Source organism: Eutrigla gurnardus (genome assembly GCF_963514095.1).
Source record: "Eutrigla gurnardus genome assembly, chromosome: 8".
Classification (NCBI taxonomy): domain Eukaryota; kingdom Metazoa; phylum Chordata; class Actinopteri; order Perciformes; family Triglidae; genus Eutrigla; species Eutrigla gurnardus.
The window spans coordinates 11543073-11558774 of NC_139922.1; the positions used below are offsets into that span (position 1 = coordinate 11543073).

At 42.0% G+C, this 15702-nt stretch overlaps 3 protein-coding genes across 3 annotated transcripts; all 3 read left to right on the top strand.

Moving 5' to 3' along the window:
- The first annotated feature begins 360 nt into the window (after nucleotides 1-360).
- Nucleotides 361-2824, top strand: nppal (natriuretic peptide A-like). The gene is made up of 3 exons (XM_084015318.1): nucleotides 361-641; nucleotides 795-1110; nucleotides 1905-2824. The coding sequence occupies exons 1-2, from the start codon at nucleotides 558-560 to the stop codon at nucleotides 1107-1109; spliced, it is 399 nt and encodes a 132-aa protein (XP_083871444.1). The 5' UTR covers nucleotides 361-557; the 3' UTR covers nucleotide 1110; nucleotides 1905-2824.
- Nucleotides 2825-8348: 5524 nt separating this feature from the next.
- nppb (natriuretic peptide B) lies at nucleotides 8349-9578 on the top strand. Its single transcript, XM_084015308.1, has 3 exons — nucleotides 8349-8556; nucleotides 8930-9197; nucleotides 9379-9578. The coding sequence occupies exons 1-3, from the start codon at nucleotides 8443-8445 to the stop codon at nucleotides 9387-9389; spliced, it is 393 nt and encodes a 130-aa protein (XP_083871434.1). The 5' UTR covers nucleotides 8349-8442; the 3' UTR covers nucleotides 9390-9578.
- Nucleotides 9579-11234: 1656 nt separating this feature from the next.
- nppa (natriuretic peptide A) lies at nucleotides 11235-13992 on the top strand. The gene is made up of 3 exons (XM_084015159.1): nucleotides 11235-11391; nucleotides 12886-13198; nucleotides 13766-13992. The coding sequence occupies exons 1-3, from the start codon at nucleotides 11281-11283 to the stop codon at nucleotides 13768-13770; spliced, it is 429 nt and encodes a 142-aa protein (XP_083871285.1). The 5' UTR covers nucleotides 11235-11280; the 3' UTR covers nucleotides 13771-13992.
- The last annotated feature ends 1710 nt before the right edge of the window (nucleotides 13993-15702 follow it).

The following is a 15702-nucleotide window of genomic DNA, read 5'->3' on the forward strand; positions in this document are numbered from 1 at the left end:
AAAAAGGGCTATAAAATTATTATTATTGTTGTTATTATTATTATTATTATTATTATTATTATTATCATTATTATAGTTTCATTATTATTTTATTAATTACTTTTATGTGTAATCCGCTTTTTCACTTGTCGTTTCTATTTTTTTCTTCAGTTTCTATCTAACTGAAAAAAATGAAAAATATTTCCCTATGTTTGCACCAAGTGCCATAAATGTACAGTGTGTGTGTGTGTGTGTGTGTGTGTGTGTGTGTGTGTGTGTGTGTGTGTGTGTGTGTGTGTGTGTGTATAATGTGTGGATGTATCGTCTATGGACCCAGGACGTGGGCAGTTAAACCTGTGAACACTTCAAGTCCCATTCTCAGGTTAGCCGGTACTCCCACGTGTAGCAGCATTAGTCACACCTCGTTAATTTTCCCAGGCCTGTGACGGAATCAGGTCCTGTATAAAGGAGGCACCTGCGCACCCGCTAGACAGCGCGAGACAGAGGAGCAGGGATGCAGTGAGTCGCGCAACAACTCCCAAGAAAAATAAATAAATAGAACAACTTTTGAAGACAATATGAACCCAAACATCACCGTCTCCTGTTTAGCTCTGCTTTTACTGTTGAATCTCGTGGGAGCCAAACCCGTGTCTGATCTACAGGTGAGTTCACCTCTTAAATGTTCCAATGTGGATGATGAGAGGCTATATATGTTCATATTTATATTTAATTAAAGATATATGTCTGTTAGATGGACAGCGTGTTAGTTACTGTGACCTTCATGCTTGTTTTCCCGGCTGCGTTTGTCTCCGCAGAGTTTGAAGCAGCTTCTAGAAGAGGAGATCAACACGGCGCCCTACTTCTCCTCCTCGGAGGAGCAGATGGAGGTGGAGGAGAAAGATGGACACGCAGACAAGTCGCTGTTCGGAGCTCCAGAGGAGCAGCCGTGGGACTCCTCCGACCCCAGGAACTCGGCACTGGCGGCGAAAGAAAGTGCCCTCGCGCGTCTCTTCAAAGACCTCGTGAGGACCTCGAAGCGCTCGTGGAGCCGCTACAAGAAGGGCGGACTGAGGAGCTGTTTTGGGGTCCGGCTGGCCAGGATTGGCTCCTTTAGCGGGCTGGGATGCTGAAGTAGGTATTATTTTAGATTATTTTACACTGAAATACAGAAAGATATTACTGCATGGGTAGAATATGTAGTTGCATAGAAAGGGTAAAAACAACAACAACTACCCTACGGTTTCATACAGTTATTAAAATGATAGAAATATAACTAATTAATATAAAGTGCACAGGAAACAGACATATTTTGGGTAATATATTATCATGCAGCAGCCTGAAGCTCAAAGCAGAAAAGTAATGAGATTAACAGGAGCCAGAAGTCAGATTAGGAAGATTGATTAAAAATGATTTATTATTTTTTATAATATAATAAATGAGGGAGGGGGAGGAAGGTGGAAGAAAAGGAGGACAAAGAGAGGGAGGAGGAGGCGGAAGAGAGGGAGGAGGAAGAATAAAAGAAAGAAATGGAGGAGGAAGAAATGGAGGAGGTGGAGGAAGAGGAGGAAAAGAGATAGGAGGAAGAGACAGAGGAGGAGGAGGAGATAGGGAGAAGAAGAGGAGGAAGCGAGGGAGGGGAGAGGAAAGGTGGAGGAGGAGGGGATGTGAAGAAGAGGAGGAGGAGGAGGAAAAAGTCAGATTAAGGATTACAAATTAAGAAGATTGTTCTATTATAATAAGAGTATTTTTATTTTATCAGCAATGATACGTTGTGGTTTCTTTGTTTCCTTCTTTTGACAAATGTACTTATTGTAAGACGCTTTGGACAAAAGCGTCTGCTAAATGACCTAAATGTAAATGTAAATGTAAATTTCCTGGGTTGCACTGACATGAAGATGATAAAGAAACGTTGTGTGTGTCTACAGGCGAGGAAGACTCTGGTTCTCCTTCCTGCACCTCCTCTCACAGCTCTACAGGCTCCCTTCGCTCGCTCCTGTCCAAGATTCTCATTCATTACTGTAATACTTTTTCATATGTGAGATATGAAACAATATAATATTGAACATGTATTTATTATTTATTATTTACTTGTTGGATGAAGTACAGTTGCCTTGTATTGTAGTAAAATAATTATTTTGCATATAACAGCTGAGTTGATTTTCTTTTCTTCTTGGGGCTCATTTCTAAAGGGAACATTGTGAAATAAACCAGTGTTAGATGGAGAAGCATTTCATTCATAATCATTTATGTTTTTATTTTATGCCTTTGTTAAATCAGTCTGAACTATTTGGGAATATGTAATATTTGAATAACATTACGTAACTTAGTGTTAAGCAACATGACAAACTGTACTGGAATAATTAATTATTATTATGATCCAGATCATCTTGATAATGAACCATTAATAATCCAGTAACAAGATGGGGATTAACAGATTATGGAAGTGTCAAAAACCTTCAGGTGGTGAAAGATGAAGATGTCAGTGGTTGAAACATCGGGAGTCGGTGGAAGTTAGAGCAACATCATTCATAGAGATAACATCCTGTATTCTGCCGCTGCAACATAGTCTTCTATAGTCACAGTATCACTCTTCCCACCGGCTGATTAATGTGTCAAAAATAATGTTGAATGAAAATAAATTCACAATTTTGATTAAGCATAAAATGAATCAGGCTGAGAGAAATACTTAATTCTTATTTTTTTCTAATATTCTGATGGACAAAGTAAAGTAAGCACTCAAATGCTAAACTTTTAGTTTACTTCCATTTCCATTCATAGCTACGTAAAAAAAAAAAAATATTGGCCCTCCTGAACATGAATGAGTATTTTAAAGAGAAACATAGCTGAAATATATAAAAAAAAATGTATTTATTAATTTAAAAAATGAACACATGAAAATGAACACAATGTAAATATGCTTAGTATAAGCATATTATATACATATAAGTGTCCGCCTGGACTTTGCAAGTTTCGTGCACCGCGCAGGCTCGCGCAGGCACACCTCCCGTCACTCCCACCTGCGCAAGTGGGAAAGAGGGAGGAGAAGAAGGCGTGAGTGGGAGACGAGGAGGAGACGAGGCGTGGACTGGGATTAATACAGCCGATTCAGATCTTCACCAATCAAATGAGCTCCTCTCCTCTCCTTTAATGCGTTAGGGGAGGTTCAGTGCAAGTTCCGTTACTTGACAACCCGATGACAGAAGCAGCGCCGCCGCTCCCACCACGCGCATCACGCGCTGTGCGCGCGTATCATAATAATAACAATGCCCATATTATAAAAAACAGGAGAGAGAGAGGGAGATGTTTTGGTCCGAGAGGCTGAGTTTCCGTTACGCGTGCCATCCGCCCTTTGATCTGACGTCAGATGTGACGGGACAATCTATATAGATATAAATTCACGTGTTGATTCAATTAGTTCCATTAAATAGTGTTTGTTGTGATTATTTATTGCATTTAAATGTGCCTGGAACTGTGGAAACCTGCCTGTGAGGTCTTGGCGATGTGTGCGCACTGCGCGCAGTCAGCCAAACTTCCACTTCGCCAGCTGTGATTCGCATTGAATGTCATCCCTGTGATAGACGGGTTACCTGTCTGTCTCTAGATGTCAGCCCTGTGATAGACGGGTTACCTGTCTGTCTCTAGATGTCAGCCCTGTGATAGACGGGTTACCTGTCTGTCTCTACATGTCAGCCCTGTGATAGACTGGTTACCTGTCTGTCTCTACATGTCGGCCCTGTGATAGACTGGTTACCTGTCTGTCCCTACATGTCAGCCCTGTGATAGACGGGTTACCTGTCTGTCTCTACATGTCAGCCCTGTGATAGACTGGTTACCTGTCTGTCTCTACATGTCATCCCTGTGATAGACGGGTTACCTGTCTGTCTCTACATGTCAGCCCTGTGATAGACTGGTTACCTGTCTGTCTCTACATGTCGGCCCTGTGATAGACTGGTTACCTGTCTGTCCCTACATGTCAGCCCTGTGATAGACGGGTTACCTGTCTGTCTCTAGATGTCAGCCCTGTGATAGACTGGTTACCTGTCTGTCTCTACATGTCAGCCCTGTGATAGACGGGTTACCTGTCTGTCTCTAGATGTCAGCCCTGTGATAGACTGGTTACCTGTCTGTCCCTACATGTCAGCCCTGTGATAGACGGGTTACCTGTCTGTCTCTAGATGTCAGCCCTGTGATAGACTGGTTACCTGTCTGTCTCTACATGTCAGCCCTGTGATAGACGGGTTACCTGTCTGTCTCTAGATGTCAGCCCTGTGATAGACTGGTTACCTGTCTGTCCCTACATGTCAGCCCTGTGATAGACGGGTTACCTGTCTGTCTCTAGATGTCAGCCCTGTGATAGACTGGTTACCTGTCTGTCTCTACATGTCGGCCCTGTGATAGACTGGTTACCTGTCTGTCTCTACATGTCAGCCCTGTGATAGACTGGTTACCTGTCTGTCCCTACATGTCAGCCCTGTGATAGACGGGTTACCTGTCTGTCTCTACATGTCAGCCCTGTGATAGACGGGTTACCTGTCTGTCCCTACATGTCAGCCCTGTGATAGACGGGTTACCTGTCTGTCTCTACATGTCAGCCCTGTGATAGACTGGTTACCTGTCTGTCCCTACATGTCAGCCCTGTGATAGACGGGTTACCTGTCTGTCTCTACATGTCAGCCCTGTGATAGACGGGTTACCTGTCTGTCTCTACATGTCAGCCCTGTGATAGACTGGCGACCTGTCCAGGGTGTACCCTGCCTTCGCCCAATGACAGCTGGGATCGGCTCCAGCCCCCCCCCCCCCCCCCCCCACGACCCTGAATACAGGATTAGTGGTAGACGATGGATGGATGGATGGATGGATGGATGGATGGATGGATGGATGGATGGATATATGGATGGATGGATGGATGGATGGATGGATATATGGATGGATGGATGGATGGATGGATGGATGGATGGATGGATGGATGGATGGATGGATGGATGGATGGATGGATGGATATATGGATGGATGGATGGATGGATGGATGGATGGATGGATGGATGGATGGATGGATATATGGATGGATGGATGGATGGATGGATGGATATATGGATGGATGGATGGATGGATATATGGATGGATGGATGGATGGATGGATGGATGGATGAATGGATGGATGGATGGATGGATGGATATATGGATGGATGGATGGATGGATGGATGGATGGATGGATGTTCCTCTCGCTGGGAAACCAAACAATGTCCTGTCTGAGTTCATATCATCAGAGGTCCTTGGTGAACCTAGAATAAACAATTTGGCTGCAATGTAATAGTAATTAATGGATATAAAAGCCTGCTTTTATAACTATATAATGATGGTGATTTGTTAAAAGTCAGAAGTCATGGTTTGTCAGGTCTGTCTGCAAGAGGACATGCAAATAACTTAAAAAATGTTTTCTGAATGGAGTTTGGACCAATGGATGCTAGGTTATTCCAACATTGTAGCTGCTCATAAATATACAACATAAATCTAGACATAAATACAGTAGGGGCAAGCGCAAATCGTGGCAGCGGCAGCTAGCCGTGGCACTTCCGGTGGCACCGCGAGGTGCCGCGGCAGCTGTCGCTGTTTGGTGGCATCTTCCGGTGGCATCTTCAGGTGCCACCGACATGCCACGGCACCTGAGGCTGTTTGAGGCACTTGCCACTGACATGCCGCGGCATTTACCGACATGCCACGGCACCTGAGGCTGTTTGAGGCACTTGCCACTGACCTGCCGCGGCATTTACCGACATGCCACGGCAACTACAGCTTTTTGAAGCAGCTGCCACATGATGAAGTGGCTGTGGGATATTTTTTAATAAAAAAATAATGATGATAAAAATGTAACCGTAAATTCTTGGCAGATAAGAATGTAGCATTATCAGAGCACTAAATATTTGTTGAATGCCAAAATCGGCCTGCCACTCACCTACCACGGCATTTACCGACAGCTACAGCTGTTTGAGGCAGTTGCCACTCACCGGCCGCAGAAATGAAGTTACTGTCAGTCAAACTATGTCAAATCTGCCTGTATTTGTCTTCAAGACACTGACACTGCTTTCATATATGAAATACATTTTACATGATTAATCTCCAGTGTGTGTGTGTGTATGGGGTCAGTTCAGTCTCATTAATAATGAATGCACAGCGAAGGATTCACAAATGTATTTTCTGATTTATATATACGGTAAATGACTCTCTTCTCACAAAGACTTTTCTTTGTCAGCGTACAGCCTACTTACCACTTTGAATGATGTTTTTATATTTATTTGATTTGCTCCCATAAGAGACATCATAAGAGTTAAAGGGACGAGAGAGAGAGCGACGACATGATTTAAAAGACGGCCGAAGGGCGGATTCGAACCGGGGCCGCTGCAAGGAGCTTCATTACATGGGGCAGTAACTCTACCACTAAGCTATCAGCAAAGTTAAAGTGACCATGACAGTCAGATCTTGTAGTGTCCTTATGATGGGGCAGTCATATTATATACTATTAATACGACTCCCGCATTCACACAGTCGGCGAGTTTTTGCCAGCTGTCCTTCCTGCATGTTACAGATGAAACGGTTTCCTTTTGCCTGCATTATATGTTAAACTTCTTCGTATTTCTGTAAGATTATGGTTCGCTCCTCGTACGTGAAATACGCCGCTCCGCTGCCGTAGACTGATCCATGTTTGTGATTGGTCAAATGCTGCAAACGCCGCCTCTTTCATGTGCACGCGCTCATAGCTGGACAGGTAAACCCTGGGTTGACTTAACGAGTTGATAACCAGCTTCGTGTGACCGCTTATCTCCGATTGCCTTTGTTAGGGTAACTTATGCTGGATCTCTGTACGATACCGTGGGTATGTTGAACTCGCTTCGTAGTACAGGCCCCAGGAGAGTCTCAAAAATCCACAAATAAATACAGACCAGTTCACGAACAAATGCAAACAAGTTCACAAATGAAAAGCGTCTTTTAAATTCAAGTTTAACAGTTTGTATATAAATGTAACAACATACAAATACATTTTTGATGAAAATTGCAAATATTTTTTGATTCATATATTTATGGATTTCTATTACATTTATTTAAAACGAAATGTATTTGTGAGCAGAAAGTCATTTATATATAAATCACAAATACATTTGTGAATCCTTCTCTGTGCATTCATTATTAATGAGACTGAACTGACCCCATAGTGTGTGTGTGAGAGAGAGAGCGAGAGAGAGAGCGAGAGAAAATATACATCGCCCCCCCCCCCCCCCCCCCCCCCCACCCCCGTGATTTTCGCATTCATAAATTCAACAAATATTTAGTGCTCTGATAATGCTACAGTCTTATGTGCCAAGTCTTTATGGTTAAATCACTTTTTATTATCTTTTTTTTTTTTTTAATATCATTTAACAGCCACTTCATCCTGTGGCAGCTGCTTCAAAAAGCTGTAGTTGCCGTGGCATGTCGGTAAATGCCGCGGCATGTCAGTGGTAAGTGCCTCAAACAGCCTCAGGTGCCGTGGCATGTCGGTGGCACCTGAAGATGCCACCGGAAGATGCCACCAAACAGCGACAGCTGCCGCGGCACCTCGCGGTGCCACCGGAAGTGCCACGGCTAGCTGCCGCTGCCACGATTTGCGCTTGCTCTTACTCCATAAATACAGCAGTGACGTTGTTTTTACCATAGACAGTCTGTGGTTTACACTCATACATGTCTACACATAGTTTGTCCTGGTCTCTGTACTTACATGAAGGACTATTGTAGCATCACAGACTGCTACAATATGTTTTTTCTTTCAATTCTGAAACTTCATCTTCAGCAACTTCGAGGAATATGTTGAAATATTTAGAATGAGGTGGATTTTGCGTATTTTTCTCCTGATCAATTGCTAATATAAATATTCTGATTGGTGCGGCCTCTATGTTTCCTAATTACACTTGATTGTGAGACTGGAAATTTTCTAATATCAATGTGATGTGGAGCTTCAGTGATCTTGCCTGAGAGCTCAGAGACAGAGCAGCAGCCTGAGAGGGTCTGAGCATCGTTCCAAGAACGAACGGTGAAACCAGCAGGTCGCCGAGCACAATAACGCTCAACCCTCAATTTAGCAACAGCGTCACTGTGTTAGTTTACTACTTCCCGTAACTCCGGCACAACAACGTCCCGTTTACAGGAGGGTCGGAGTATGTTTCTGAAACAAAGGGGCAAATGGAAGCAGCTATGTCATACGAATGCCCCATATCTAAGAGACGGCGCTTTAAAAGGAGCCGTTTCCGACAGCTCCCGTTATCAGAATCAGGTGTCAGGAATGCCAGTCCACTTCCTGGCATACCGACGTGCGTGGCGCTCATGTATAAAAGAGCAGAGGCTGCTGCTGCTGGATCCATCATCCGAAGAGCTACAGGGCAAAGAAGCCAAATCCATCCAGTGATAAGACTGACAGGAACTCACAGAAAATCATGCATCTGTCTGCCATTCCTATCTGTGCCCTCCTCCTCGTCTTACACCTGCAGCCGTTCAGCACGTATCCCATCAGCACCGGCTTCACGGACACTGACATGGACATCTTGAAGGTGAGTCTGCGAACTGAAACTTGGGTTTGGAAGGTTGGAGTTCATGGAGACACAGGTCCTTGAGCAATTGAAGGCAATCTGCAGCAGCAAGACAAGACCAGTGTTTTCCTTCCATTTACAGAATCTAATTGTCATTGTTGTGTAAACTCCATGGTCCTCTAGGGCCACATAGGAATTAATGAAACTCTGATATGTGCTCAGGTTAAATTGGTGCTCGAGGCGAATTTCAATGAGAACGTAATAAATCACTTGTGCTGCGGTCGTATAATCAACAACATTAAAAATGTTTTTGGAGCCGGCATTGCAGGAAAACAACTGGTGCATGTTTATTGTTAATGTGCAAGTGGTAACCTAACGTCTGTGTTTGTTGCAGGTGCTCCTTGACAGACTAGAGGAGTCAGTTCCTGATGTGGACCAGAGAGTCCCTGCAGGGAGGGATGGTCTGGACAGCCTGAACATAGAAGATGGACAGCAGCAACAAACCGGACTGGACGAGGCGGCGATCAGGGAGTTTCTCTCGGCAAAGGACCTGAAGAGCGTCCGCAATGACTCGTCCAGGAAGTCCTCCGGCTGCTTCGGGCGACGAATGGACAGAATAGGCTCCATGACTTCTCTGGGCTGCAACACGGTTGGCAAATACAGTAAGTTCAAGTGGGGGCCTTCCCAGAAAACATTAAAAAAAGCTTGTTTGTCTTCATGCTTCTTTGTAATGTATCAATTATGATATAGTGCACCATTATTGCTCACACAAATGTGCATCAATCCTGAAATGAATCAGGAAATGTGAACTGTCTTATTAACAGAGTTGTTGTTGTCTTACAGATCCAAAGTAAAGATGAAGTCTTACCATCTTCTGGAACTGCAAAGTCTCTACCAAAACATATTTTTATTTGACTGCTATTTATTTACTTATATTTATTGAATATTGTTGGTGGCTTACAAATATATTTATTTAAACGTGATGTAAGACTGTTGTTTGTGTTCTGTTGTATGTTTTAATAAATGTTTACAACTGCACATCATTGAAGCAAGTGTTGCTTAAGCATCATCACACATGCACACACACAAATATTATGAATCATTCCTGAAATTAACCTCCATTCATAAAACAAATGGACACCTCAGACAGTGGTATATGAAGTTACATCTGACAATGAAAGAAGACGCTAGTTGTGTCCAAAATCACTCACTACTCTCTATCGAGGGAGTTCTCTGTATGAGGACTCATGCGGCAACCTCCGTTTCTGTAAAGGGAAGCCAAAGCCGGAGTGCCTTACACTTGCAATCTCACAGCTGGCCATCAGGGGGCAAATCATCTGGTTGTAAAAAGAAGTCTGATTGCATGGAAGTCTGTGAGAAAATGACCCTACTTCTCACTTGAATTCTTATCTCATTGTAAACATGAGTTTATGGTCTCCATCTGTAGTTTCATGTCCTCTTCTATGCAGCAGGATGTTCATTTGGTAAATGATGGTCCATTTAGAGTCAAACAGAGGATAAAGCAGGGTATGCTTTAGGGCGGGGCTACCTTGTGATTGACAATCTATCAACAATGATCGATCAAGGCGCCCAGTATGGCTATGTGCTGTGCAGTAAGGCTACAGGGAAATAAAGTCTATGAATCAATAAACATCAATGTTGTTTTCATGCCTCTGAATGGAGTATACAGAAGCCTACTTGAAAACAGTTTTTCACCAGTAAATCTCTGCTGTCACAGTTTGTCCGACTGCTGTCCTGTGGACAGCTGGATCAACATAGATTAGACTTTAGGTGGACTGGACGCTCCAGCCCCACTCATGTCCCATCTGTGATATTGACTCCCAACAGACCTTTTTTGTGTTTGTAAGCAATGACATATTTTTTGAGCAGTTCTGTAGTATCACTGTCACATGTGAGCGCTAACATCACAAATAATATGGATCATCTGGATGCCTTCTCTGATTATGTGACTGGTTTTCCAGCAGAAGATGGGCAGTTTGACATTAATAACGATCAATGTGGAGAGTTTCCTGAGCCGTTCTCACTATATGGACGAACTGAATGACTAATATAATGTTTAGGTAGACTGCCAGCAATTATTTGAGCGTGAACAAAACTCATATGTAATGTGACAACAGCTAAACCTTTTTACACAACCTCAGACTGAAACTCAAAACCACACAGACATTTCATCAGCTGATCATGTGAAATATTATGTACGATAAAATCCTTGTATTGATAATGAAGTTGTTTCCTTCCTCTCCTAATCTGAATCCTGTAGCCTCCCTCTAATGCAGCGGGAGCAGCAGTTTTAACCTACTATGGTATTTTTCAGGCTCAAGAGTGTAGACAATGTTAAGTATTTGCATAGTGAATGCTGCATTCCCGTCAATACACACCACGTCTGAGCTCAGAGATCCAACATGGCTCCTGAGGTCATGGCTTCCTGGCTGGAAGTGTGATGATACACAGACACATATACTGCACACACACACACACACACACACAAACATACATACACACACATCACCTACCACCAAGCGCCACTTAAATGGACATCTGACCAGCCGCCTTATCATGCAGAGGTGTCAGAATGCACTTGAGGCGATCTACAAAATGATGAGCCACTGACAATACTGTCTGTTGCACGGTGAGTGTGTGTGTGTGTGTGTGTATGTGTGTCGACATGTCTATAAAATCACGCAGCGCCCGCAGTAGCATCAGTAGCAGCAGCAGAAGGATAACATGAGGACTGCGGTCCTGTGGGGCCTGCTGGCCCTGCTGTGTCAGCACACACTGGTTAGCAGCCACGTACTGGGAAGGCCCTCTTCGACCAGTGACCTGACTCAGCTCAAGGTAAGACACCCGTTAGTCATCACGCCGGTTTGTCTGAAGGAAACGGGATTAGTTGACTATAAGGTCAAAGATGGGAACATTTTTACAGTAGCTGTCGAGGCTGTTGTGTTTATTTGTGTTTGATGCAAAAACTCCTCACTTTCACATCTCCTGCTGTGTTCTCACCAAACGCAAAGTAAAATTTGTTTATTCGTGTGACTCGTGGTGAACAACCCGGAGAGGATGGGGGGCTTACCTCCGCGTAGATACCATCAACGTTTCATCAATCATGGCTGAAATAACCTCTATTGCTGCTTTGTACATGTTGTGAAGTCGCAGACACACCAGGTAATCAAACAGCGTCCTGTATGAGTTCACATCACCCAGAGGTGCTCGGCACTGAGCTGTTTTCACTGTATCTATAGGACACACACACATGATCAGAACTAGGGGGAAGTAACATTGAAGCTGCTTCATCGACACTTAAAATAATGCCCTCTACACATAAATGGCAGTGACCTTGTTGTACCATAGACAGTCTGTGGTTCTGTCTCTGTACAAATGTGAGGTTCTATCGTAGAGCTCAGACCGATATTTTTGTACTCCATTTCTGATTCAGTGATGACAGGAGAGAATCAACGCTGATTAGGTTTCGCATCACAGAATTTTCTGAAGCGAATGGTGTTAATTTTGCATGTTCTTAAATGTGCTTTGCATTTGGCGTGAACACATCTGTTATAAAAACCATTTTCTGACTTCACTCGTGGTTTCTAGAGATGCAGATTGTCTTTTCCTTATTTGTTTTAAGATTTCTGCATCTGACTACAGGGACAGTTCTGAGGCCTTGAACAAGTCCTCATGGGGTTAACAGATGAAACTGATCTTCTAACCCTGCACCTTTAATTATGATCTTTCAAAAATAATTAACTTATTATTTACTTCAAAAAGTGATCTTAAACTTCCTCAATTTAATTCTACTCACCAGCCGGGGGAGAAGCCATGGAAACTGATGACAGCTAAGGCCCCTCAGTCTGTGTCCAGTAGCTGTTGGTCCTAATTCTCTCATCAGTGACATTAAAACAATCTTACAAACCGAGGACACAACAAGATGTAATTAAGAGTGTCAGTCAAACCTCCAACAGACTATTTTTCTCATGGAGACTGTTAATGTGAGGAAGGTTTGATGTTCATCTGCTGCATTTTTTTGTCTCTTCAGTGAAAAGGATGGTTCATATACTATATATATTTATTTTTTTCAGTGGATTTCTTTTGCACATTTTATTCTCGATACATGAACAATCTCACGGGGACTAAAAATATCTGGGTGTTGACATATGACTGTATATTTTAGTATGTAATTCACAGGTGTATTTCTGTTTTTTATTCTGTGTTTTTTTTCACTAAATACACACCATTAAATGACAGAAAGTAACTTAATGGAGTGTATTTAACCATAACCATAACCATAACCAGTATGAATGTAACCAGTTTGAGTGTGTTTACCCATCTTTCCAGTCTTTACTGGAGCGCTTTGAGGAGACTCTGGCTGAGGCAGCCCAGGAGGAAGACTCTGATTACGAAGGGACAAACCAGCAGCCTGAGAACAGCCAAGCTGGCCGAGGATGGAACCTGGACCAGGAGGGGGACCAAGAACCTTCAATATCAGAAAGATCTCAGTTACCAACTGAAGGCCAGGGTCGGACTCCGAATCAGAGGAGCCGTCTGCAGGACCTGCTGATGATCGCCAGGAAACGGTCTTCTGGCTGCTTTGGGGCCAGGATGGATCGAATAGGAAATGCCTCCGGCTTGGGATGCAACAATGGAAGAGGTGAGACTGCAGAAGGCATGTGCTGGGTGGTCATATTTTGGAAGGTTCATTACTATATGGCCATGGATTATTTACCATAGAAACAACATGTCTGAAGTGGAATCATTTTCATCAGAGATAAAATAGCAGAGAAACATCTGTATTGGCTATTCATGCAACCATAGTACTCTGGTTACTCATGGACCAGCCAGGGATGATTTCTTATTTTTGGTTATGTGACATTTCTCATTATGTCCTGATCTTTCAGCACCATCAAATTCAAATTCAAAGGTGGAAATCATAAGCCGTCATTATTACATTTTTTCCTTTATACAAAATAAAGACTTTGGACTTAGCAAGGGTAGCTGGTCCCCCCTGCTACCCTTTATTATGCTCAACAAAGCTAACCGCATCCTGACTCCAGATCTGTACATCTCACTTCTGTAGCACTACAGTAGATAAACTCGACCTATAGACACAAGACCTACTAGAAAAGAATCCATCAGTAAACTGTTAGTACAGTCTCGTAGTGTGGAATGTGACCGGTTATTTATAATAAATCTTGTTCCTTTTGTGTTTCTCCTTCAGGATAGTCTGACAGTTTCCTGGGACACAAGTTTCGACTACAGTTTGATCTCCAACTGAGGACAAACTTAATGAATTGCATATGTATGAATTTGCATTAGTGTATGTTTTTCTCTGTTTGAAGTGAAAAATGGGCTGTGTGTCAACTATGTTACCAATTCTATTGAGTCCACTATAGACTGTGTATCACCCTAAAGGAGATGAGTTAACTACATACTAAGTTTCTAACAAATAAATAATTAAAGAAACTTTTTTCATATGTAGAATTCTGTCTGTTCTTTTTTTTTTTAAAGCTGGGTCAATTAGATACTCACACGTTTGTTTTCATTGAGTTTCTCATATAGATTGACGTCATATTTGTAGAAGAATATGTCATACTAAATTGTTTTTATTTTTATTTGAGTTAGATTTTTGTTAAGTATCTGCCTCTATATGGCCCACCCCTCTCATTCCATCTCTCTCCTCTCCAGCCACACCAATAAAGCTGCACTAAAATTAATCTTTATTAACACCCAGGCGGCAACATCCTATTCTGAAAGAATGAGAAAATGACCTTGCTTCTCCCTTGATTTAATATCTCAGTAAACATCGTAAACATGAGTTTATGACGTCAATCAATAGATTCAAGTCTTCATCAATAGCATGATGTTCATTTAGTAAATTATAGTCCATTTAGAGTCAAATAAACCACCTTGAATTATAAAACTAACTTTGTTAACAGCAGGATCAAGATGGATCCAGATCCAATCTTTAGGTGTGTGTCATTGGACTAATCTGAGTCTGCTGTCGTAGCTTTACAAGAACATCAAGCTCAAATAAGTACAGTGATTAAAGCAGAAGAAGTCTCTCAAAACAAGTTACAAACATTTATGCCACTAAATATAGGCCAACTTCCAATTAACTTGAACTTAAATAGGCCTATACATGTCAATTATACATTGTATTTGTAAAAAGTTAAATTAAAATACATTAACTACTACTAAAATTAAATACAAATAACACCTACTGTGTAGCACAGTAAAACTAAGACTACGTCTACAACACTAAAAATGTGGCTGAGACTTACTGTGGATTTTAAGTTGTTAAGTTGTTAAGTTAAGTAAGGATATAAAGAATTGAAAAAGGAAATAGAAGAAAACTGATAATGAAACCTCAATGCACAACACCTGTATTCTCTTTACAATGTGGAGATTTTATTTGACCATATTTTCTGTTCATCTCTTATTTTTAAAACCACTTTAAACATTAAACCTTGAAAGTGATCTCTTAGCTAAATCATGCTGGATAATCAGCAATAGAGAATAGATGGACAGAAACTAATTTCATCTAATGCCTCCAACTTGCTGTCAAATAAACATTAGCTTAGATAGAGAGAGGAGCTGATGCAGGAAATACGGTTGTGATTCACCCATTATGCATTTGACAGGCAGCAACAAGGACACGTCAATGTGGGTTAGTTATTGTCACGCTGTACTATCCAGTTACATTATGGAGATCCATTAAACTCTGGCAATATACCAGTGAAGCATCTGCTGAGGTAAAGCAACTTAGCTGACCAACCAGAGTTCATATTTCACACCATGTATTTCATGTCTTTTAATGGGGCTGCTGATAACAACTGGATCCTGGTGAGTATAGATGTAGGTTTTCTTTTCCACTGTGATCAGGCTGCTAACTGTGCACCTTATGACAATTACTGATTCAGACTATGTGAAAAACTATTAACTATAAATAACATAGTATTCCAAATACTTCATGAACAAAGATTTTTTTAACAAGACTATAAGTCATTTTGTCAGTAAATTGTTATTCTTTTCCTTGGTCGATTATTCCTCCCCTTTAATAATACCAATTGGTATTGTATTTTATATCATTATATAATATGCATATCGTTTGCCACGTTTGTCCCTTCAAGATAAGGCCCATGCAATAAGGCTAGT

Coding starts and splice junctions, on each gene's coding strand:
- nppal (XM_084015318.1), top strand. CDS start 558: ATGAACCCAAACATCACCGTCTCCTGTTTAGCTCTGCTTTTACTGTTG. Junction 642..794: donor AACCCGTGTCTGATCTACAG/GTGAGTTCACCT, acceptor TTGTCTCCGCAG/AGTTTGAAGCAGCTTCTAGA.
- nppb (XM_084015308.1), top strand. CDS start 8,443: ATGCATCTGTCTGCCATTCCTATCTGTGCCCTCCTCCTCGTCTTACAC. Junction 8,557..8,929: donor CTGACATGGACATCTTGAAG/GTGAGTCTGCGA, acceptor TGTTTGTTGCAG/GTGCTCCTTGACAGACTAGA.
- nppa (XM_084015159.1), top strand. CDS start 11,281: ATGAGGACTGCGGTCCTGTGGGGCCTGCTGGCCCTGCTGTGTCAGCAC. Junction 11,392..12,885: donor GTGACCTGACTCAGCTCAAG/GTAAGACACCCG, acceptor CCATCTTTCCAG/TCTTTACTGGAGCGCTTTGA.